Genomic DNA, 25,977 nt, shown 5'->3' on the forward strand with positions numbered 1-25,977 from the left:
TACAAAACCAATCTAATCATACCACAAAAATAACCACCATCTGTCTTAAAGAAAGTGACTCCGATATGAATGGGGATTACCAAGGGCACAGATTGATTCCATAGACTATTTCATTTGATTTTATTGTAACTGATTATCAGGTCTGAGACCAGGAAAATGGAAATAACGGTCTTATAGAGAATCACACATTAAAATAGTTCTAATTGGGGGCACCTGGGTGGCTCAGTCAGTTAAGCATCCAACTCTTGATTTCAGCTCAGGTCATGATCTCAAGGTCGTGGGATCCAGCCCCGAGTCAGGCTCTGAGCTCAGCGGGGAGTCCATGCTTGAGCTTCTCTCTCCCTTCTCCCTCTGCCCCTCCACCCCTCTCAAATAAATATATCTTTAGAAAAATAAAATAGGTCTAATTGAAATTAAGTATTTCTTATAGAATTATAAATATTTGAGTGTTACTAGAGCTAATTACATATTTTCACGTTTTTATTTTCTGCCAATGGCTTTGATCTTTTGCCAACCTGTCCTCCAGAAAAAAGGAATCACTTGTCCCATATCAGCCACAATGGGAAATTGCACAACCCCAAGAATATGGGGCAAGGAGTCTTCCTCTTTGATCTACCGGTAGGTCAGAAGTGATCTCCATCACCACTCCTATGAAGAAATGTGCTTCTACATGACATGGAATTCAGTTATGATCTTCGACCACACATTAAGGCTTTCCTTTTGATGTGAAACTAGTAACAACAGCAGCAGCATGTTTTTTCCGTCTTTATTCTCAAATTGACAGTTAATGAGAACACACATGGAACAGATTCATAATAACATTCATAATATCCTGGCCATTGGGTTCTCTCTTTTCTTTTTTGTCTTCAGAGTCCTTTCCAAAAGGAAACATGCTGCCTGGCATTCTATATATTATTCCCAATTTTCAAGTGGAAAAATGAGACAGATGTAGTGACATAAAAACACTGGGAATTACATTTTTAAAAACAAGACAATAATTCAGATCTTCTTGTTTTAATTCTTCTCTGTATTACCACGGTAAAATATTTATCAAAGTCCAAGAGATTACTGATATGCAATAATGACCAATGACTTTACACTAATGGAGCTATCAAACAATAAACTCATCAGTGAAGTAACCGGAGAAAAGTTCAAATGTAAAGGGTGATTCATTATTCTCTTTATAAAGTATTGAAACAACCATAACATTCAAACATCAGAAAGTCCTACGTAATATTAGACAGTAATTCATAACTGTGAAATGCTGTAACATCTTGAAGTACCTTCTGAATGACCAAAATGGATGAAATTTTGCTCAGTATAACTTCAGTTTTTTTACACAGAACTATGTATTTTAAAAACTGGTAACCCATGTAAGATATACACAAAACCTTTACCTGACTATTCTGTTCAATGATTAGAACTCCACATTGCTTTGTTTTTATGGACTGATGAGATTATAATCCAATGAAATCCTTTTAACACGTTCTAGTTTCTAGAATGGCATGTTCAAATAATTTTGTCCTATTAGTTTTATTAACAAAAATCTCCCATTTCCTCCCATTAGAGGGCCTGACTTGATTTTTGTCTAAATAAGTCACAAGTGTAACCCCTCCAGTCCCCAGTCTATGGGCACTTCATGAGTCTCAGTTCAGTGTAAGTCAACACAGGGACCTTCCCATGAGTTTTCCATTGGAGATTTTAAAGTAATTTTAATATTATCCAAAGAGTATCCTGTCTTTCTCTAGGCTTTTGTCAAATTAATAATGGCATGTGGTATTCCTCAGCATAACCTGCCAAAATGTGATAATTTCCTTGGAAGAAAAGCCATGAGCTGCAATCACACGTCTGAGTTGACAGACATCCAAATGGATCCTATATAAAAAGAAAAGGTTTGTGTCTTCTGGAATATGGATGTCCACTTTTAATAAATTCAAACAGATCCCAACATAAACATCTTCAAACTTGATGGGTTTTACGTGACTCATCATTTCATAGATTCTTGGCACCAAATCTCTGGACATTATATAACCCAACCCACTGCAGTAGGGAGGAAACACCTTGAAGGGATACTCCTGGTATGAAATATGGGCTTTCTGGTAAAATCCTCTATAGGAATAGTTATCGATTAGAGGATAACCTGTGAAAAACTTCTCTGAGTGATTTACATTTAAAAGGTACTTCACTAAGTTGCCAGTATTGATGAAAACATCAGTGTCTGTCTTCATGATGTACTTGGCATTGGGGCAAAACTCAGTTACCCACCTGAATGCCATAATTGTTTTCAAGGTCAGATTATTATATGTGTCTAAAAAATCCTGTCGTATTATGTCACCGTAAAGGAGGTGTTCATCCTCTAAGGACAATGCTAACATTTTGTCTTCCTTTTCAGCCTGTTGGCCTAATAAGAAAAATGTAAGAACCTCATATCCCCACCAAGACTTTTTTTCACCCCAAGTAACTCTAATGGCCTGTCTGGCTTTCACATCTGAAGGGTGTGAGGTCACCAGGATGACAAGAAATGGGTTTTGATGAGAGCAGTTTGAATGCTCTCGAAGCGTGAAGCGAAAGTCTTGTCTGTAAATTGGCTCATACTCATAGAAGTACATCCAGTTTACACGTTCTATCACATTGTAGTGGGGCAGGCTGAGGTACCACATCACAAGGAAACTCAGGAGGGACAGCAGCAGGAGGCTCCATTTGAGGGATCTCAGTGACATCCTACTCGGAAGGGTGGTCAAGAGAGCCAGGGCCATCCACAGCAGCTCCAAAGCACGCGAGCCTCAGGTTCTGGAAGATTTATCAAAGACCTGGTTAGTACTCCACCACCCAAGACACATCATTAAATGATATCTGATTATCTCCTTAAAGTGAGAGGCGGGACAATAAAAGCTCCCAAGCAAACCAAGAATCCTGACCCACGCCTCCTTAATTTCATTTAACTATAAGCAAATGGATACCAACAACCAAGAGTGCATTTTAGCTTTTTACATCAAGATCAAGGTTAAAAACATATCCTTCATTACTTTGGGAAAAATAATACTTTTTGTTTGATTTAAATAACTGTTGAAATACAATTTTGTCCTGGATGTCCAGAGGGACAGAGAGAGATGAGTAATGGGGGTTAAAAAATAAACCTGCAATGAAAACAAAACAAAACCCAGAACAAAAAGTTGCATTTTTTCTTCACCGGTATGGAAAAGATGTAAAGAAATTAATGCAAGGAGATATTACCAGCGACATGTCCCAATAAACCAAGGGTCTTTCTCAGCTTTGTGATCTGATGTGGATTCTAACAAATCCGAAATAAGGAAAACCCAGTAGCTACAGTTATTCACGTGAGATGGGAGGAAAGCAGAGACTCTTCACCTGAGAGGCAAGTCCTCTAGACACAAACAGGATAACCAATGCTCAGGACTGTGAAGGAGCTTTTACTTGTCCAAAACACATCCCAGCTCCCCTTTTACCTCACTGGCTGAACTCAGTGCTCAGTCTGGATAGCAAGCGCTTAAGTTAAAGGCCTGTCCCCTGTATGGAGTGTTCATGTGTTTCCCATTCTAATCTATTCAGAAACCCCGTGCCAGATCAGAATCATGGGAGGGAACCCCCAAGAACACGTGCTTTTACACAGACCCCCAGCTGAGATGAGAACAGAGGTAGGGGACACAGAGCACTCGGCCCGCAGTGACAGTGCGGCCTCAGCTCTGCGCTGGATCCCGAGGACGAGGCTGGTGTACAATTCAGGATCCTGCAGGGCTTTCCTGGTACCATGATCTAAAGACAAACACAAACACAGTGTTTCCTAGATCCTCCCATCCACAGACTACACCAAGCACTAAGAAGACCAGAGGAAGGACATGGGAGAAGAAGGCAATCCCAAGGCAATGGGGAAACATGGCAGACTGTTTATATCAAATGCTAAGGGACTTCAGAAGGAGGGACAGATCAACAACATGGGGGGCAGGCTGAGGAGGTCCTGATGGTGCCCTTTCACCCACAATCATCTGGGGGGAGGGCTCTGGGAAGCCAGAATTTGTTATGGGGGGGCGTACATTAATGTCACTATATGGGAAGGCTGGCCTCCCAAGGGTTCTACTTTGGGTCAGTCTTAGGTCTCTGGACACACAGCTCTTTTGCCTCTTAAAACTATGAAGATGACAGGATCTCAAGACCCCTTGTCCTCACTATCTGGCCATATCTTACCTGCTCTGACTAGTCTGGTCACGGTAATCTTTCCTTTCTCTAGTGCTTTCTATACTTTAAGTCACACAATACAATGGAATGTTCTGGCAAACTCTCCAGTTCAGTTTCATGTATGTGTCTTGCCTCTCAATTTATATTCTATGACCTTGGTGGCAAAGTTGTTCTCACAACTGTCAAAGTGCAAGACAGAGAGAGACCTACAGCAGGAGTGCAATGAACACAGACTTGTCTGTTATGCTATTTCTAGTTGTATAAGGATAAAAGGTAGGTCTGTCCATCCCACTCCATCCTCCTCCCTCCCCCTTACTAGCCTTACATAGCCAGCTCCTGGAAAAACCTGAAACAGAAGAGACCTAGAGAAAGGATTAGAGAAGGAACTAAGCTCTTCTTACATTTTCTCCTCATCTGGCTACTAGACACCGCCACAACTTTAGGACGCTCAATTTATACCTCGGCCAACGAAAGCCTGCACATTTATTACACCAGTTGTCAGGTGGTTTTACATCTCATTCTAACAAACAAGCACATTATAATAAATTTCGGACAAAAAGAAAGAAAGTATCCTGTGTGAGGAGCAGCCTTTATAACTGCATAGAGGCAACCAAGGCCCTGTTACTCTTCGATAATGGGAAGAACTCAAAACAGCAAATCTTATTACAGAAGTGATCTTACGTGCGTTCTAGAAGCCATGGTTTCTAGAAGTGAAAATGTGCCTGTAGTCATGAGGTCTACTGCTTGTGGGCCCACAAAGAAAATAAAGCAGCAGCAAGTAGAAGAAGAACTCTCTAGTCCAAAAAAGGGGAAAGGTCTTTTCGAGGACTGGCCGGAGAGACTTTAGATTACCTACAACGCAGGCGGCTCTAAGGGCAGAGACCGCATCCCCACCCCAGGTCTGACTTTCAACAAACAGGGCGAGCAGGTATGTTCTTTATCTTTCGGAGCCTCAGCTCCCACATCTCTGCCCTGAAGATGTCAGGACAGCGTAAATGGGGGATAACATGTACAAAACACGTAGCTGGCCAGTAAGTGTTCAGTAAATAGGGTCTGTCATCACCAGCTGTGTTCTTCCCTGGGCAGCTATTCTTCCCTGTTTGTGTTCTCTAAATTGATTTTTATTGTCAAAGGAATTATCCTAAAAAAAAAAAAAAAAATCACCTTTATAAATTCTTACTACTTAAAGGAAAATAGGTTTCAAAGCCATAAATATATTTCTATTTCTTACCTGCTTCTTGATTTATTTCTTCTGAGTGAAAGACCTTCAATTTCACTAACTGGGCATTCAGTAGTATGCAGCAAAAATAATGCTTGAAATTTCTATAAGACAGAGAAGAAACTTAACAGCATTTACCTAGGGGTCAGGGGATCAGAAGTCAAAGAGGGGAAAGAAACAAGCCCAGCTCCTCCAGTTTCTTTCTGAACTAGAAACAGATACTGAAATAAAAAGTTAAAAAAGTTACCCACTAGCCCATAGAATTCAGAGAGTCCATGGCTTCATCATGGAAAAAGAGCACTTGGCGTTCAAGGCTTAAAACATATATCTAAGTTCTCACGTCGTTCTCACGTCACCTGGTGTCTTCGGTCACCCTACCACAGTTTGACTTCCCTGAATAAGAACTCAGCGGTCACTCAAATAAGCGAAACACAAAACTTCTAAGAGACACTGTGCTGGTATCCTTTCCTTCATCCCCTGTTCTACACCTGCGTTCACAGCAGGCAACCCCGGTGTGCGACTGCCGACTACCACTTCCCAACCCACCCTTCCCCTCTGAGCACTTACCCCAGGCACACTGATAGACCGTGAGAAGAGAAACAGTGAGGCAAATCTCGCTTCCTGCCATGATTCACTACGTTCCTGTCTTGGTCTTTACTAGGCAAGCTTGAAAACCAGAGCAGGACATGAAAAACAGGGAGGCACTGACATATATCCCTCCTTATACAAAAAACGTTTCCAATGCATTAAAGACTCAAGTGGGAGAAAAATGAACCTTTCAAAGCACTAAAAGAAAATATGGATGAATATTTTAATAGTTTTGAAGTGGGGAAGACCTTTCAATTACTCAACTGTAAGGAAATAATATAATTTCAAAAATTTCTTGAACAAGATTGAAAAGCAAAAAAATAAAGACAAACAGAAAACTGGAGAAACAAAACAACAATAAAAAGCACAAACAAGGTTGGAAGATAAAAAACAAACTGGGAAAAAAGATACCTGAAATTTTATGACAAAGATTTGTAAACCCAATAAAAAAAAGGCTTCATACAAATTAAGAACAAGATGAATACTACAAGAGAATTAATGGCCAAAAGAGAAATTCTCAAGAGAACTACAAATGATCAATTAAATAAGAAAAGATATTCAAACTCACAAGTAAGGAGAAATATTGACAAAAATCGCAAACCAGCAAATTCAAGGAAAAAACATGACAATATTCGGTATGTGTGAGGGGAAAAGGCATTCTCATGCACTCTGGAGGGAAATTTGAAAACAAGTATCAAAATTTTAAACATACACACCCTTTGACCAAGCAATACCACTGCTAGCAATTTATCCTAAAGAAATAAGCAGGCAACTGTGTGTAATTTAAAATATGAAAAAATTTGATTTAAATGCCTCCCAATAGAGAACTGGTTAAACAAAACTATGATACATCCATACAAGCGCATATACTTATTCACTATATGCAACGAAACTATATTACCGACATTTCCTTGATATATTACTAAATGAAAACTGCAGTTGCAAAACTGCTTATGTGCTATGAGTCCTTTTGAAAAATGAAAAGATAATTATCTACAAACCCATAGAGTCACATATGCTGAGCAAGATTTCTAGAAAGATGTGTCCCAGTATGTCAATGGTTTCTATTCTGTGGGATTTCTGGAAGATTTCTTCTTTCTTTCATTTTTCTTTTTGTATCATTTGGATTTTCCACACTATTCATTTTTGTCTTTGTAAATATATAAAAACAAAGCCAAAAAATTTAATTTTATGCTTGCATATCTCAAAAGTTCCACTGAGTGGTAGCAACCCTAAGCTAGCAGTCAGGATTCTGAGTTTCATCTTATCCTAGTTCTTCTCCCAAAGTGTGACCACGTACAATTCATGATATTTCTATTAGGTATTATATTCTCTTATTTTAGTGAATATTATCTCAACATAGTAAGGAATGATTTTAAAAATCCACTCAAAATATAGTAATTCTAATATAAATCTAACAGGATTTACATTAGTTAATAATAATAGTACTTTATATATATGCATATATACACACAGATAAATATAAAAATTTATGAAGTTCAAAACAAATATTATTAGTTTTCCCCCAATAATGCTATATAGTGGGCCAGCTGGTTTTACTGTACCTATCTTATAGATGAATTTTAGAGATTTCAAGCGAATTGAAGATGAAATAAAGACACTTTCAAACAGACTAGGACTTACAAAGTCTATAAACTCTAGCTCAAAGTACCAAAGGAATATATATTTTAGTATGTAGAAAAATGAACTCAGGAGGAAGGAACGGCATGAAAGAAACAAATGGAAGCAAGGAGATAATTAAAAGATAGTAAAAACTAATACAGATAGTAAAACAAAAAGAGAGAGGGAGAAGAAGAAAAAAAATTATTCTTTTTAATGAGGTCAGAAAAAGTGAAACTAAAATACCATATAAAAATGACATGGTTGCTATAAAAAAAGATTCTCACAAAATTAAAATACGTTAATATTCTTACCTAATTCAGGAGGAAGAAGGAGAGAGTGATAAACTTTAGGACTGTGCAAAAAATTCATTTAAGAATATACATTAACCTTTAGAAGGACCACTGAATTAGTAGGTATGGACTATATATCTTCCATACTGATTGAGAAATAAAAGAAACAAAGCAAGCTATCAAATCAATAGGGGGTAGGACAAGAGAAAAAAAGCAGAGAAAATGCATGGCAAATAGAAAACACAAAAGATGTCAGAAGTAAATATAAATGGAAGCCCCTGGGTGGCTTAGTCGGTTGGGCATCTGACTCTTGGTTTTGGCTCAGGTCATGATCTCAAGGTCATGAGATCAAGCCCTGCATCAGGCTCTGCCCTGGGTGTGGATCCTGCCTGAGATTCTCTCTCCCTCTCCCTCTGCCTCTCTCTATCCCCACCCCCGCTCTAAAAAAATAAAAAGTTTTAAAAAGTAAAAAAAGAAGTAAATATAAATGTACTGTCAGAGTAAATATACACTCACCTACTAAAAGACAAGAGATTCTCAAATTGGCTTAAAATTCTGCCATTATACTGCTTATAAGACACATGCCTAAAACAAAACAACACAAAAGTTTTAAAATTAGTAAATAAGAAAACATATCAGGAAAATGCCAATCAGAAGGCTGCTGCAATTAAATACTAATGTCACATATTTTAAATGAACAGCATTCAAAAAGAACAAGAAGATTTTGCTAATAAAAGCAGCCATCAAATAAGATCATTTAACAGTCATGAAGCTATATAAACATAAAAACATAGCCTCAAAAAAATATAAAGCAAACTCTGAAAAGTATGAGTACAAATAGAAAAATCTATAATCCTAATGGAAGGTTTTTAACAAATCCCCCTAAATAATACATCAGCAGGCCAAAAATAAGGATATGCATGTTTCAAATAATATTAACAAATTTGGTTTAATAGAATAGTAATATTCGTTTCAAAATCACATGAAACATTTATTAAAAAATTGATCATGTTAGGCTATATAACACATTTCAAGAATTTTTAAAACTCAATTTAACAGGAGTGCCTGGCTAGCTCAGTTGAGCATGCAACTCGATCTCAGGGTTGGGAGTTCAAGACCCACACTGGGTGTAGAGACTACTTAAAGAAAAAAAAAAACATACCTCAATTTAACAGAGGCCACATTATTTGACCACAATATAATTATAACAAAAACATAACTTGAAAAACATATAAACAAAAAAAACTTGTTTGGAAACTCAACATCCTTACACACACAATTTCTGTTTAATCCATAAATTTAAAGAGAATACCATATTGGAAAGTGTACAATATGTGCAACTGAGTAAGATCAATTTACTACATTTCAGTGAGGCACTATTACATCAACTCCTTAACTGAAAACTGTTGGTTTGGGGCAGGGAAGACAAGCTTGTATTTTTTTCTGCTTTAAAGAATGATCTATAGTTCAGGGGAGACAAACAGCTCTAATTAAAGAGGGAAAACTCCTTTTTACAGAAAAATGCCAATTTTAAATGTAGGTACAGTGACAGAATAAGAAAACTATAATTTTGCAACTTCTCATGAAATTATGAATTCAGGCAATGATTATTAATCAGTGTTTTAATCATCAAAGGGAAGATTAATAAGGAGTTGGACATCTGTGTGGTACCAAAGTAATACCACAAAGATAACCTTTTACTCACAAGGACTGAAACAATATAAGCTTTACATTGGAGGAATTAGAGTGCTAATTATCAATGTTAGCATTATAAATGACAGAACAAACGCATACTATTTATCTCCTAAGGAGATGATACAATATGAAATGACAATATTATCTCTGATGAATCCTAGCCAAAAATGTTAACTGGAATTTAATCAAAATTTACACAAAATAGAGAGAATAGAAGAACAAGCTAAGGAACACCACAAGCAACATTCAAAGAAATCCAAGAGCTAGGATTGTCAGCTAGCATGGTGTCTTTAGCTAGTTAGTACCATGAAAAAAGGGAGAGCTGTAGATTAAAAAAGATTTAAGGACACACAAATTGCAGTGTATGGTCCTGGACTGGATCCTGGAGAGATCTGAATACAACCTAAGTATTAGGTGATGCCAGGAGGATTATTAATCTATTTAGGTGTGATAATGTTAACAGGCTACAACAGGCTATTAACTGGGTAAATAAATGTGGTATAGCTACACAATAGACTACTATTCAGCTACAAAAAGAAACAAAGTACTGATACAGGCTGTAACATACCAGTTTTCAAGAATTCAGAACATGGGGGCCCTGGGTGGCTCAGTCTGTTAAGTGTCTGACTCTTGATTTCGGCTCAGGTCATGATCTTGGGGTTGTGGGATTAAGCCCTGTGTTGGGCTCCATGCTCAGCATGGAGTCTGATTGGGATTCTCTCTCTCCCTCTGCCTCTGCCCCTCCCCCTGCTTACGCTCTCTCTTTCAAAATAAATAGAATCTTAAAAAAAAAAAAAAGAACTCAGAACATGGATGAACCTAAAAAAACATTAAGCTAAGTAAAAGAAGCCTGAAACAAAAAACCATATATATGTGACTCTATAAATGGGAAATATCCAGAAAAGGCAAATCTATAGACAGTAGGTTAGTGGTTGCCTGGGGGTGGCATAAGTAACTGGCTGCAAATGGAGATAAAGAATCATTTTGGGGTAATGGAAATATTTTAAAATTTGATTTGGTGATGGTTGCAGATCTCTGTAAATTTAGTAAAAATCACTGAATTACAATTAAAATGAAATAATTTGGGTGCCTGGGTGGCTCAGTCATAAGCGTCTGCCTTCGGCTCAGGTCATGATCCCAGGGTCCTGGGATGGAGCTCCACATGGGGCTCCCTGCTCGGCAGGAGGCCTGCTTCTCCCTCTCCCACTCCCCCTGCTTGCGTTTCCTCTCTCGCTGTCTCTCTCTCTCTGTTGAAAAATAAATAAAATCTTTAAAAAAAAAAAAAAGAATTAATTTTATGGTATGTAAGTCATACCTTAATAAAGCTCTTAAAAATAAAATTTAAAAAATTTTCCTATTTCTAGGAGTATGTATTTAGGAGTAGAAAGTCAAGATACCTGTATTTACTTTTAAAATATTTCAGTAATAAAAACTAAAGAGAGTTAAGAAAACAAATTCCCACTCTCATTCATTTATGGTGGAACAGGAAATGGTAACAACTCTCTGGAGGGCAATTTGGACATACTTACACAAATTACAAATACTTTACTCTTTTCTCAGTAATTTTGATCCTGGAAATTATTTTAGGCACAGCCGTATATGTCTAAAATGATAAGACCTTTTATTGTTATTAGCTACAACATTATAATAGTAAATGATTAGAAATAACCCAAGGGATCAATAAGGGATTACTTACATAAACAATGATACATCCACACAATGGAATACTATACAGATGTTTAAAAAAAGAACGAAGATGTTTTCTACGTACTGACCATGAAAGATTTTTAGAATACATTAAATGGAGAAGGAAGATCTAGAACAACGTTTATAATGTGCTAACTTTAACTTGTGTTAAAAGGAAGAGAAAAGGGGCACCTGGGTGGCTCAGTCTGTTAAGCATCTGACTCTGGATTTTGGCTCAGGTCATGATTTCAGGGTTGTGAGATCAAGCCCCACATCAGGATTCTTGCTCCATGGGGAGTCTGCCTGAGATTCTCTCCCCCTCCCTCTCCCTCTGGGGCCCCTGCTCTCTCTCTCTCAAATAAATAAATAAATCTTAAAAAAAAAAAGGAAGAGAAAAAATATGTGTATTTGTGTGTGTATGAGAAAAACAATGGAAAGACACATACAATGGGTAGGGAGGAATGGGGTAGATCAGAAAAGGGGTGAGAGCATCCCTTTTTTTTTAAGATTTTATTTATTTGAGATAAAGCGAGAGAGAGCATGAGCTGGGGGGAGGGGTAGAGGGAGAGGAAGAAGCAGACTCCCCACTGAGCAAGGAGGTCAATGCAGGGCTTCATCACAGGACCCTGGGATCATGACCTGAGCCAAAAATAGACGCTTAACTGACGGAGCCACCCAGGCTCCCCGAGAGCATCCCTTTCTTATATTACTTGATATTTCTTTGTTATATTACTTAAATAACATTACTTGGTTATATTACTTTGTAAGTTATATCGTTCTTACATTAATTTGATTCTCAAAACACTTGAATACATTAAAATTCAAAACAATGAAAATAAAAATTTTTCCCTCCCCATTTTAAAGTGGTACATATAAAAACACACTGGATGTAACTAATGCAGTCCTTACAGAAAACTCATAACCTTTTAAAACAATACACACTTTCAAAAGTAGAATTATCTTATATGCATTTTTTGTATCCACTTGATTTTTTTAAACTGGTATATAATTTACATACAATAAAATTCATCCTTTTTATTTTACTGTTCTGAACATGTAACCACCAGCACAATCAAGATATGACTCAATTCCATCACAACAAAAATTCTACTAATGTCCCTTAATCAATCCTTCCCTGAACCTCCAGGCAACCACTGATCTGTTTTTCATCCCTATAGCTTTGCCAAACCAGAATATGTTACATATATAGAATGATACAGTATGCAGACTTTTAAGCATAATGAATAATATTTTTTTTAAAAAAAGATTGAAAATAAATGAGCTGACTACTTAGCTCAAGAAGTTAAAAGAATAATTCCAATGTTATTACAGAAACAAGAAAACAGAAGGAATAACAAAGATAACGCGGAAAACAATGAAAAACAAAAAAGGAAGATTATTTGAAAAACAAACATTAGGAATAGAAGGGAAGTATCTAATCTGTTAGAGAAACTGTAGCAAACTTACGATGAAACTTTAGAAATATTTCTATTAAAGTCAGTAAAAAGACAAGGATGCCCATTATTGCCTCTACCATCCAGTGCTGTTTTAGAGAGTGTTACTGCCACTAAAACAAGAAGAGGAAATAAGATGTAAAAACTGTTAAGGAAGAGAAGAAAACCTGCCATGATTTTCTACAGAGAAAACTCAAAGGGAAAAAGACAACAGATAAGAACTAACAGGTTTACCAAGATGTTGGATATGAGCTCACATATATATCCAAAACATTTACAAAACCAAAAATCTAAGGAAAAACACAGCACCAACAAAAACTACAGAGTGTCAAATAAAGCTAACAAAAAATGTGCAAGGCCCTGATGTGGAAAGGTAAAAATCTTTTCTGAAGAATTAAAATTAAAAAAAAAAAGTGAATAAACAAGAGACACATATTCAGGGATAAGAAAACTCAAAAGTAAAGATTCCACTTTCCCAAATTAATCAATAAATTCATAGGATTATGAAAGGAATTTAATGATCTAGGAATAAGCAACACAATTTTGAACACAAAGAATGAAGCTGGGAGTGGGCTGGGTGTTATCAAATCGTACTGAAGAGCTACAGTGATTAAAACAGAGTAGCAGAAAGATTAAACAGCTGAATAGCGCCAAGACTGGAGGCAGATCCACATATACACTGGGACCTGAAAAATGGCAGAAGCTGCATCACAAACCAATGGGGAAAAGAGCCAATAAATGGTTTTGGAATAAATGTGGCTAAAGTAAAACCATATTCATATTTATTTTCAAAATAAAATTCAGGTAGATATGAGAATTTTAAAAAGCAAAACTAAAACTATTACAGAAAAATATAGCAGAATATATCTGTGAACCTATGTGTTGGGAAAGCCTTTGTAAACAAGTTACAAAAAGCATATCCCATAAAAAAGAGGAGAAATACACTAGGTAACATTAAATATATACATTAAAATATAAAGCTTATAGGACAAGGCAAATTAAAAGGTGAGCCACAGACTCAGAGAAGATATTTACAACAAGTGAAACAAAGGACTGGTATCCAGAATCTTCACTATGTTATATAGTATATATTTGTAATAATCTGTTATTCTTTGTTTATATAAAGTTTATGTAAAGCTTACAAATCAAAAAGAAAATGGGTGACACGTGAAAAGTTCACAGAAGAGGAAATCAGAAAGGTCAATAAATATGAAAAGAGGGTCAAACTCACTAGTGATCAGGGAAATGCAAATTAAAGTCAGATACCAAATTTTTAACCCATCAGGAAATATTAAAAAGTTTATTATTAATCAGGTATTGGAGTAAATGCTATTTGTCACACCTTGTGGGCTGAAGTGCACCATTACCGCCCCTTTGGTAGGTAAGCAATATGGCTACATCTAGTAAACTGAAAACTGGACTTTCCTTTCCTGGGACTACATCCTAGAAAAACTCTCATATGTGTACACACATGGAGATATGTGCAAGCACGCTCACTATGGGGCTATGAAAACAGATAATCTGAGGCAACTTAAATGTCTATCCAAAATGTCTATCCATAAGATAATAAATCAATAAAACCTGGTACTGTCTTCCAAAGGAATCCTACAAGACAGTTAAAAGAAATGAACTAGATTTATACACAGAGCATCAATTTGGATAGTATTAAAAAATAAAATGTTGAGTAAAATATACAAGTTGAAAAATCAAATACACATGTAATACCATTTATATAAGTAGTTTTAAACAGCACCCAAGAAACAGTGAGGTTTCAGAAGCAGCTATGGAAACAAAACTTTTTTTTCTCTCCAAAGATTTTATTTGAGAGAGACAGAGAGAGAGAGAGAGAGAGAGAGAGAGAGAGAGCGCGCGCACGCGCGAGCGCTCGAGGGAGCAGAGGGAGGGGGAGGCAGAGGGAGGAGGGAGAAGCAGACTACCTGCTGAGCGGGGAGCCTGATGCAGGTCTCCCAAGATCATGACCTGAGTCAGTCAGCCCTCAACCAACTGAGCCACCCAGGAGCCCCCCACAAAATTATCTTTTAAAGAAACTGCAGGAATTCCTCCCACACTCAGCAGTGTGGGTGTCACTGTGGAAGAATGAAAGGGGCATGCGGTGAAAAGGGGAAAGAGAAGACTAGCCACAAATATGATAAAGTATTAGCATCTGTTAATTCAGGGTGATGGAAATATAGGCATTCTCTTCTATTCTTAGTTTTCTTTGTATTTAAAATTTATCAAAACAGGGAAAAAAAGCATAATAAAAACGCTTGGATATCAGAGTTAAATGGCCCACCTAAATCTTAGCTGTAATATTTAATGGCTGTGTGACTTTGGGGAAGTGACTTAATTTCTCAAAAGCATCTTTTTTCAGCTATAAACCAAGTACCACAATACCAATTCAGTTACCATGGGTTTCTGTGGGAACATGGACTATTCAGTCAGTACACTCGGTAGTTTCTGAAGTTAAAGTGTCACTCAGGTGTGTGGATAAATGTGGACCCACTATGACGTCACAGGAATCAAAGTGGCCTGGCCTGAGACTTGGGACTGGCTCATACCCTGACAGTGGGGGCACAGAGCAGCAGTTCTTCTAGCACAAGCCTCCTTAGGAAGGCCATGAACCCCGACACTGTTCTAAATCGCATGTCCCAGGAGAGGGGCAGATAGAATCTAAAACATCGACGAATAGAAAAATAAAAAGGCCCAACAGGAAAATACACCACTATTTTATTACTGACTAATAATGTCATTTATCACTGTGAAGAAGTTATATTTATAATTTTAAAATGATTTCTATTTTATAAAAGATGAACTTGTGATTATTTTAACTAAATGTACAGGCACCGACTAGATTCTAAATAATTTACTTTAAACAAATAATCTTCTCTATCCCACAAATCTAGCATGATACTGGTGCACAGCAGGCCACCAGTAATTACTTGTCGATTTGGTGGTTGATCCACAACAACTGAAGAAACATCTCAAATAATAGAAAAGCCCAGAAAACCTCCAGAGACAAAACAGGTTGGCTGCTTCCAAAGCTTTAACCATCAAATGAAACCTCCATCCTCAGAGAAGAAATCTGCATTTCAGTTATTAACACCAGAACTTTCTGGGAGCCAAAGAGGGCTGCATCTATCTTATCCATAAGTGTTACAGAGCCCTCAAAAGGGTTCCAGGGACAAAAAAAAAAAAAAAAAAAAAAAAAAAGGAAATCATTCAAATAAACTTAAATTAGTATTTCTTAATGGAGGGCTCCTCAGTTTTTAATATGCTAATGTACATTCTCTGAGAAGGGGATATATTCTGCAATGTTTCTCAAATTTATCTGAAGAACCTTTTTTAATTTTCAGTGCCTCTGGCAAGGACTGAACTCTATACTTTGGAAAATCCTGTCCTCGATCATCTTTGTAGTCACTGAATTAATAAACTAATTTTGGTGAATTAATAAATAAAAATTTAAGCAGTAGTTTGGAGTTAAAAAAAATTGTACAAACTGGTTCAATTTTTTTTGGCAAAGTTTTTAGTGTTATTCCACTAAAGCTGAAGAAACATGTACCCTGCGATGTAGCAACTCCCAGTCCTAGGTAGAATACTCAACAATATGTAAATAGGAACACCAAAAAATGTTCAAGAAAGTTCATAACAGCACACTATCCATGATAACCCCAACCTGGAAACAACCATGGTACAAGGGAGAAACAAATTTATACAACAGCGCCTTATACAAAATGGAAATGAACAAACTACAACCTCATGTGACATTCTAGAGAGTCTCTCAAACACAATGTGGAGCTAAAGAAGCCAGACACAAGAAGACTAGACACTATGTTTCCATTTACACAAAGCTGAAAAGCAGGAAAAAGTAATCTATGGTGTCAAAGATGACAAGGACACTGGTAACCCCTGGAGACAAGGAGGGAATATAATAGGTAGGGGCCAGAGGGGACTTTCCCAGGTGCTGGCCACGTTCTATTTCTTGACCTGGATGGTGCCTACAGGTGTGTTCACTGTGATAATTCATTTCCTAATCTGCACTTTTTTTTTTTGCATGTTATGCTTAAAAAAAAAAAAGTTAAAACAGCTTGGCAATCCAATCAGTCATTCTGTTTGGTTACTGTGCACAATCAGTGTTGGCAGGTGTCTACATGACATGCTGGCCCTAGATGCCCAGCTGTGGTGAGAGCACTGGGAACTGCTACCAGGCACTAACTCATGTAATCTTCAAGACATCCCACGAATAAAGGCACTTTTGAAATCTTTATTGTTTGCATTGAATAGGTGAGGAAACTAAGGCTCAGGGAGAGTCAATAACTTGCCCAAAGTCACAGGCCTGTAAGTGGTAGAGACAAAATCAAACAGGACTCCAAATCTCATGTTCTTGGCACTATCCTTCCTATCCCAGGGAATCTGCTACATGCCTACTGACCAGAGTTGCTCGAGTGGTTTTAATTTCTCATGACCATCGAACCTTGAAACAGTAAAGCAGCATCACAACCTTACCATCTTTACACAGAAAGACTCAAAATTCTCCCTCTCAAAACCTAAAACATGAATTATTAACAACAGGAAAAAACAATAATAAATGGGGTGCCTGGGTGGCTCAGTCAGTTAAGCATCTGCCTTCAGCTCAGGTAGTGATCCCAAGATCCTGGGATCAAGCCCTGCATTGGGCTCCCTGCTCAGCAGGAAGCCTGCTTCTCCCTCTCCTTCTCCCTCTGCCCCTCCCCCGCCCGGTAATTTCTCTACCTCCAATAAATAAAATCTTTTTAAAAAATGATAACTAATAATTTATGCAGATACAGACCTTCTTATTTTGCATCAAAAATATGCTGGGAACTATGGGGCGCCTAGGTGGCTCAGTCAGTTAAGCATCTGACTCTTGATTTCAGCTCAGGTCATGATCTCAGGGTCCTGAGATGGAGCCCAGAGTTGGAGTCTGTGCTCAGCAGAGAATCTGCTTGAGAATCTCTCCCTCTACCCGTCCCCTCACTTGCGCACTTCCCCCAGCTCTAAAATAAATAAATATATCTTTAAAAACATGCTGGACACTAGGAAATTGGGGGACTGGGAAGGTGGTTGGAGGGATCAGTCCAAATGCAAGGACTCCAGAGAAACAGAAGAATTATTACAATGGTACAATTATTTAAGCCAAAATAACCTGAAATTCTTTCCTGGGGTACAAAAATGTTGCTTATTTTCTGCGAAGGGAAATAAAATTCAATTATTTAAAAAAAAATATAAAACTCCTTTAAGTACAAGTCTAATATATGTTCATTAGAGAATTGTGAATGCAAAAACAAAGCACAAAGACAATGAAAGCTTAAGGGTAACAATCTTAACATTTTTTGAAGAAAATCTATCTATCCCATCTGTCTCTCAGGAATACATAAGCCCCCCATCTCATCGCTGCCATGTCTCCTCCCATCCCTATTTTGGCCATAATGGCTTCGTTTTTGAGCCCTGACTGTGTCAAACTTTCCCTCCCTCGGGGAGTCTGCACTTGCTGTCTCTCTAACTCAAAAGCTGGTTCCTAAAAAGGCTGGCTCCTTCTCCTGCTTCAGATCCCAGTAAAATGTCACTTAGGCAAGTCCTTCCCTGACCCCTTCCCGGGCCCACACTTTCTATCACACCCCTCATTATTCTCCTCTCAGCAGTTAACCAACCCGGATTTTCTACTGTCTATTGTCTTTTCCCTTCCCAAGAATCTGAGGTTTGTGAGGGAAAAGGCCTTGCACACAGTAGGTGCTAGGTGGATATCTGAATGCTGCACAAATGCTCTGGTAATGTGCTTTTACCCATTCAATATATTAAGATCCCCACGAATAAATTGAATCCAAAAGCAAACTCCTGAATCTGTTAGATTATGCGTACTTTTCCTCAGCTCTCTCATGATACAAAGCCTTCTTCTAATAGGCTATCCTAATTCTGATCATGTTCATTTTAAAAGGTCCAGACATGAAAAAGCAAAAAACAAAACGAAACAAAACAAAAAACCCCACCAAAAACCACATTTCAATAAAATTCTAAGCCTGGGCATACTAGATTTAGGATCACCGAAGGAGAAAATGTGTGCTATCATTAAAGATCATTATAAAAGTACCATCAGTTGTGCAAATTATGACTCTTCTTCCACATAAAAGAACAGTAGTGCAAAGGGTAGAAATCCTAATAGCCCCAACAAGGCCCTGTGCACACTGAGTTTAGTACAAATCATAATTACACACATCAGTCATGTCCTATTCTTTATAGAGGGAGACATACACATATCAATACACCTCATGAAGAAAATTCCCCTACTAGCTCCCTCTGCAACTGAACATATTAATTCATAAACAAAGCAATATAAAACTCTACCATTCTGACCTCCTCTGTTTATATTAGAAACAAACAAAACCAGTGATGCCTGGCCACTACCTCTCTCTTCCCTTTTCTTTCTGGACCCAGTGGTTCCTAAACTTGGCTGTCTATTATAAGCTCTCGGAGAACTTGAAAACCTCTGGAAGCCCGGCCGTACCCGGGACTAACTGAATGAGAGTTGCAGAGGGCAGTGAGGCTCCTGCGGCAGTATCTTTAAAGTTTTCTAGGTGATTCCAGTGTGCCGCTTTAGACCTCACTATTCCAAGTACAGTGCCTGGGCACCACCTGGGAACTTGCTAGAAATGCAGAGCCTTAGGCCCAACCCCATCTGATCGCAGTGAATCAGAAACTCCGTTTCATGAAATAACACATGTTGAACATTTAGGATGGGGCTGGCGTGCAGTAAGAACTAAGTAGATGGCACTGCTATTTTTATTTATTAAAGTCCACTACATGGTCCTCTAACGTATTCTTATTTGCTTACATTTGTTCCATTTACAGACCTTGCAGCAGCTCCCAATGTCTCTTACAGGATACCATATGGTCTACAGCACATATGGACATGCAAATAAATCCTAGTTTATCCACATTCTCCCTCCAAATCAGTAAGTTTTCTTTCTTTTTTTTTTTTTTAGTAGGCTCCACACCCAACGTAGGGCTTGAACTCACGACCCTGAGATCAAGAGTCACATGCTCGGGCGCCTGGGTGGCTCAGTTGGTTAAGCGACTGCCTTGGGCTCGGGTCACGATCCTGGAGTCCCGGGATCGAGTCCCGCATCGGGCTCCCTGCTCGGCAGGGAGTCTGCTTCTCCCTCTGACCCTCCTCCCTCTCATGCTCTCTGTCTCTCATTCTCTCTCTCGCAAATAAATAAATAAAAAATCTTTAAAAAAAAAAGAGTCACATGCTCTACTGACTGAGCCAGCCGGGCGCCCCGATAAGCTTCCTTTCAGAATCCAAAGATGATGTTTCCTCTAGCATCTTAAAGTTGCTAACATTTTGCCACCCTGAACATATAAGCCCACAGGAACTACGAGTAGAGGTTCACATGCCAAATGCAACATTTCTCAGTTCCTCTTCCACACAAGCTCCCCTCTCTTGTGATCTTCCTCCCGCCCCCTGATCTTCCCGTAACTGGGAGTGATTGGAACTCTCAAAAGTCTACGATGGGTATTTCTGGCATCTGGTGGAGAACTACAAAATACATTAACCTTTTCAAACTGAGGTGTGAAATATTCGAGTGGCACCAATTATTTTAAGGATTGTGCCTATTTGATAAAGCTTACACTCCTCCCTCTTACTCTGAAGCACAGCTGGACATACAATAGAGAATCAAATTTTATTTACTGCATGGATGAACTGGAACCGCTATACTTGCCGAATTTAATAACACTTAAAAATGAGATACGCTTTACTCTGTCGGGGCAAACAAAGTTAATGTTAAAAAAAGCCCTTGCTTTCTACTTTATCCAATTTCTTCATATTCCCCTCTCTGCATACTTTTAGCAAAAGCCCCTGCTTGGTCCTGGCACTGTAGGAAGTACTCTCCATACTTCCACTATTTGTTGGTTAAAATAATCTATGAGGTATGCACTACTACCATAGCATTTATTTTCCAGTTGAGGAGACTGAGACGTGGAGACCTGATCATGAGTCAGGGTCTCACAGCCTGCAAGCAGGGCTGGGAATCCCGGACTCCTCATCCTGAGTGGGCTCCACAACCACGCCCCACTAGGCACCTTCCCTAATTTGTGTTAATCTCGCTGGCATCTTCATGCTTTCTTCCACATAGTGCAGCACCTCTTATCTTCTTCAGGGTGAAGAGCTGTCAAAGCTAACCCAGAAACTTAAAAAAAGGAGGAATCCTATGTGCAAATACCGTTCAATTTCCAAGCAGATCATGCTCTTTCTAATTCTCATCCAGACAAGATCCAACTAGTGTTCCCTTCACATACACTTTTCAGAAAAAGAGGAACTGCTGAGAAGAATAACATTAATGAGTTTATATTCCAGATAACCCTGAATAAATTACTGAGCTTCAGTAAAAATTAGCAAACACTCCAACACAAAGGCAATGACCATCAGGAGCCAGCAGAGATTCAGAGCACTTGTCTAACTAACTCATCTCCATATTCAAAAGGTTCCTTCACCTGAAGATCAAAGGAAGCCTTAGATAATTCACAAGAATTAAGTTTCTCTGAAGAGGGCAGGGCACTGAATGGTCTTTCTGAAAAAAGTGGACAAGTGAGCCCAAAGATGGTGCCTCACTGGTTTCAAAACTGGCTGATCCCTCATGTCCCATGTGTTCTCCATAGCCAGTCATGTGTTCAACAAACACTTTTGGGCTCGTGCTGGACTGTGAGAATACGGTACTGACCAAAACACCCAAACAGGGCAAAAGTGGACGTACCTCTGCACTCAGGGGTGAGCAGTCTGAAAGAGCCACATGATAGAACAGCCTGGGGGAAGAGGCAACAAGATGACTGGGTCTGGAGAGAAGGTAGGAAAACTGGAGCAGAGCAAAGATCACACAAGTCAGGCAGAACAGCAGGAAGGCTGGCTTGAAAGCTGGGCTTCCTGTCTCTGTTTTGTTATAAACAGTTTTACCCACTGGAGGAAAAGAACAGGGGAAGCTGCTCTAGTTAATATCTCTTCTCATTGTTGCCCTAGGTTAGAAATATTACATATCTTTGTCATTCTTATCTGTCAGGCTAAGTCACCAATTACCTTTTCCTTAGTTATCATTTTTTCATTCGACATGCCAGACCTGTGTTAGAGGCTGGGACCGCCATGGGGAAAAAGAACCCTGCCTTGCCCTCAAGTTGTTGACATCATGTAGAGCATGGAGGAAGGTTGAGGACTCCAAGGCTCAGACTGAACATTATGGGTAAAGCCCACCTGGAGAAGATGGGAGGGAGACCTCCCTGCTCAAGTGTCTCTAAATGTGTGGTCAGGGTCCATGGCAGCGAGCTGACTTTGCACTCTCAGAATGTGCAGATGCTTGATAAAAATGCAAATTACAGAACCTATTATCAGTTTAGAGAAAAGAACTATTTAACATTGAGAAGAGTTGATAAGAATTTTTTCTCTTAGAAAGGGGGTATCTCCATCCTTGAAAACAAAGTCTGTTACAAAACAGGAGCCAAATATAGTGCTTCTTTATGCTAACTTAAAAATGCCTGTACAGGGGTGCCTGGGTGGCTCAGTCGTTAAGCGTCTGCCTTCGGCTCAGGTCATGATCCCGGGGTCCTGGGATCGAGCTCCGTATCGGGCTCCCCGCTCCGCGGGAAGCCTGCTTCTCCCTCTCCCTCTGCCCCTGCTTGTGTTCTCTCTCTCGCTGTGTCTCTCTGTCAAATAAATAAATAAAATCTTAAAAAAAAAAAAAATGCCTGTACAAAACGCACAGCTTGGGAGTTTAGCAGAATTCTACGTTCTAGTCCAGGAGTGGCAAAAAAAAATTTTTTTAATAAAAGTGCAGATAGCAAACATTTTCTTTGTGGGCCATACAGTCTCTATCCCAGCTACCTGATTCTGTCTTTATAGTAAAAATGGAGCTATAGACTATATTAAGCAAAGAGATGTGGCTATGCTCCAAAAAACTTTACCAAACAGGCTGCTGGTCTGGAGGTGTTGTTCTAGCCCCATGAAATGGCATACCTTAGAAGAGCAAGAAAATCTCAATTTCCTGGGGTGCCTGGCTGGCTCAGTCAGTAGAGCATGTGACTCTTGATCTCAGGATCATGAGTTCAAGCCCTACACTGGGCAAGGAGCCTACTAAAAAAAAAAGAAAAAAGAAAAAAAAAAAAGAAAATCTCAATCTCCTAAAATCTTTCTTCTCTGTGTTTCCTTATTACTGAAGGGGGGATCCTAGTGGTGGTAACATGTTCCCATATAACATGGTTCCCGGAGGGTAGACAGGGCTGAATAGTATTAAGCTAGGCTATGGATGCTCTACGGGGACAACAAAAGGCCTGGCGTCCTGACTAATTCAGGGTCAGAAACACATAGAATGAAAAATTAATAATCTACTCTAGCTTTCTGGCTTTACTCCTTCACTTCTCAGAGCTTCAGGGGTTACAAGTTATCTCCCTAGCCATCGGGCAATGTCTCAGGGCCTCACCGTTGGGATGTTCTGTGGCTTCATCTTCATCTTCCCCTCGTTTAGACAAACCTCCTACAAATCACTATGCTTCCTGCACATACCTTCACCGTCCCCTCTCATCTAAATCACAACGTACCAAAAACTCTGGTGCCAAAAGCAAATCAGTATTAATAACAGGCAACTTTTTACTGAAATAAAACCATTGTTCGCAGTCCCAAAAGAGATATTTGCAGAACAAATGCTGTCAAATGAACTGCAACTTTTGAATGCATCTGCTGTACAAGGCCGTTTAAGAGCATCCTATTTGACTCCCCACATTTGACCTCATTCATGAAGTTGTACAGTGTGGTCACCACACAGTGAGCAGGGATGAGCAATGACAACTTTTAGAACTGCAAAAGAAAAGTGTATTTGGCCTCACATTATATGGTTGTGAATGGGATAAAGGCACTTTCTCAAATGGGATTCTACCTGTATCACCCAATGGGGGAAAGAACAGAGCTGCAGACTGGGCACAGAGAGAAGGCAAATCATTTCAAGGGATATGAACAGAGGAAAAAGTATCCACTGGAGTATTTTCTTAGGAATAAAGAGAGTGAGGGGCGCCTGGATGGCTCACTTGTTAAAGCGTCTGCCTTCAGCTCAGGTCATGATCCCAGGGCCCTGGGATCGAGCCCTGCATCAGGCTCCCTGCTCAGCTGGAAGCCTGCTTCTTCCTCTCCCTCTGCCCCTGCTTGTGTTCCCTCTCTCGCTGTGTCTGTCTCTATCAAATAAATTAAAAAAAAAAAAAAAAAAAAAGGAATAAAGAGAGTGGAGTCTGAGGTTGAATATGGCCACCAAATTAAGTTTACATAGTTAATTTTTCCTGAGTTATCACGGTATTTTAATAATAATCCAATTTTTAGAAATACATGTATCATCCAGAATGGTTTAGTAAAGCTTAACTCTTACAACCCTCAAATCCTTCAGGGAAAAAAGATATACCAGAATATACAACAGAATTTGTAGCTGTGTAAATGATCCTTAGAATCTTATAAAGGAGACTATTACAGTCAATTTTAACCAGTCAGGATAATTTCTAAATTAAAATAAGATGAACTTACCCACAGAATTTCAGATGAGACTAAAGCACTAGCAGAAGTTTTTCTGCTGTTTTCCATATTCCATGCTTAATTAAAAGATTTGCTGTGAACTACTGAGCAAAAGAACAGAAAAAGAATACATCTAAGTCATAACTCAACACCATCAAGCAATATGACATCTAAAATCAATGCTCTATACCCAGCAAGCTGCTAAGGAGCAAATTATTATACATCAACATTCTCCTCATTTTTGGAAAAGCTTTGGTCCTCTCTTCTTCCTCCTTGCTTTTAAATCACCTCATGCATCCGCTCTGGAATTATAATTTGGCCACTGTTCTGGTAACAGGCTTTATTTTCATGGCTGGAATTACCCAATGACCATTCATTTGAATGAACCTTCTAGTCTAGAAGAAAAAAATGTTTGACTCTTATCTCTTAATAAATAGCTCCCTTCTCTAGACTGATAAAAGTTCAGATGCGCTTTTATCAGGTATCAACACATTCTGAGAGCACAAACTCAGCTCCCTACATCCCTCTAAGACACCTGGGGAAAGCTAAAACACAAACTTATTCTCAGTTGAAGACTGCAAACTCAAATCTTCCTTACGTCTGAAAACAGAAAAAAAGATATGGTTTGGTAATCTGTTCCTTGCTACTAGCTTTTCCTGACAAAGCAGCACGTCCTAAACATTGGTACTATGTGCAAAATAGAGAGGGGAAAAAAAACCCCATCTCTGCCTTGCAAATCTCCCTCCTAGTCCAACAGTGAGGAGTGGAAGAGAAGGAAATACGGAATGCAACGCATCATTCCTTACTGCTTGGAAAAGTGAGGCTCCATTGCACCTTTCAGATTTCTTTTCAAATGCCTGTATGCCGTTAAGATCGCCTCTTACAGCCCTAGCTCCCTGGGGTTTCCTTTTCTCTCTGCCCAATTCGCCCCTTCTCCTCCTTGGGTCCATATTCCTTACAATCCCTCCCGATGAAGAAGAACCCTCCCACAATCCGACTGCCAGGCCCTTCCCCAACGCCTTGGGAGTGCGTTCGCCCCGGGCCTGCTGGGAAATCCACCAAAACCGAGACACCGTCCCTCCTCTCCCCCCGGCAGTCGCGGCCAACGCGCCCCGGGCTGCTCCCCGAGTTTGTCGCCAGGGCGGCCCAGGGCGACGGCGATCCGGGGGCTGCGCCCTAAGGCAGAGCCGGCAGGACAGCGTGCTCCTTGCAGGCGCGGCCTGGGCCCGCCACGCGTCCCTGCGCCCCTCAACGTCGCCAGGGCCCCACCGGGTCCCGTTCCTCCCCGCTCACCGGGATCCGGCGGCTAATCGTCGCCGAGGCCGGAGCCCCTGGGCGCGGCTGCTCCGGCGCCACCCCGGCCGCGCTCTGGGAAGGGCCGGAGTGGGCGGCACCGCCCTGCGCGCCTCCCGGCCTCGCCGCGCCGGCAGTGCCGTCCAGGGAGAAGCCAGTCCCAAGGCCACGCCCGCCACCCAGCCCTGGGGTCTCCAAGGCTTTCGGATCGCCCCCAGCGGCCCCGCCTGGCACTCACCTCCCGCGCGCGGCACGAAGCGGGCTCCGACGGCGGCTGGCGGGCCGCCGATGCTGCCGCCCCGCGCGCACACGCAGCCTCCCGCAGCCGCACGCACGGCCGGGCGCGCGCAGACCACGCGCCGAGGCCCGGGAGCCCCTTGCTCG

General features: G+C 39.8%; 1 protein-coding gene across 6 annotated transcripts; it reads right to left on the minus strand.

Moving 5' to 3' along the window:
- Positions 1 to 752: 752 nt before the first annotated feature.
- B3GALNT1 (beta-1,3-N-acetylgalactosaminyltransferase 1 (globoside blood group)) lies at positions 753 to 25,944 on the minus strand. Of its 6 annotated transcripts, none has more exons than XM_034998368.1 (5): positions 25,832 to 25,944; positions 24,313 to 24,401; positions 8,431 to 8,499; positions 5,426 to 5,517; positions 753 to 2,790 (listed from the first exon to the last, which is right to left on the minus strand). In XM_034998368.1, the coding sequence occupies exon 5, from the start codon at positions 2,754 to 2,756 to the stop codon at positions 1,761 to 1,763; it is 996 nt and encodes a 331-aa protein (XP_034854259.1). In that variant the 5' UTR covers positions 2,757 to 2,790; positions 5,426 to 5,517; positions 8,431 to 8,499; positions 24,313 to 24,401; positions 25,832 to 25,944; the 3' UTR covers positions 753 to 1,760. The 6 variants fall into 6 exon arrangements, with proteins under 6 accessions (XP_034854259.1, XP_034854242.1, XP_034854233.1 ...); XM_034998351.1 differs by having other exon boundaries at positions 24,313 to 24,404; XM_034998342.1 differs by lacking the exon at positions 25,832 to 25,944 and adding an exon at positions 25,594 to 25,695 and having other exon boundaries at positions 24,313 to 24,404.
- Positions 25,945 to 25,977: the final 33 nt, after the last annotated feature.

Source organism: Mirounga leonina, unplaced genomic scaffold, assembly GCF_011800145.1.
Source record: "Mirounga leonina isolate KUSES-001 unplaced genomic scaffold, KU_Mleo_1.0 Mir_115, whole genome shotgun sequence".
Lineage (NCBI taxonomy): Eukaryota > Metazoa > Chordata > Mammalia > Carnivora > Phocidae > Mirounga > Mirounga leonina.

Bases quoted from the DNA above. Each gene is read 5' to 3' on its own strand.
- B3GALNT1 (XM_034998368.1), bottom strand. From the start codon at position 2,756: ATGGCCCTGGCTCTCTTGACCACCCTTCCGAGTAGGATGTCACTGAGA.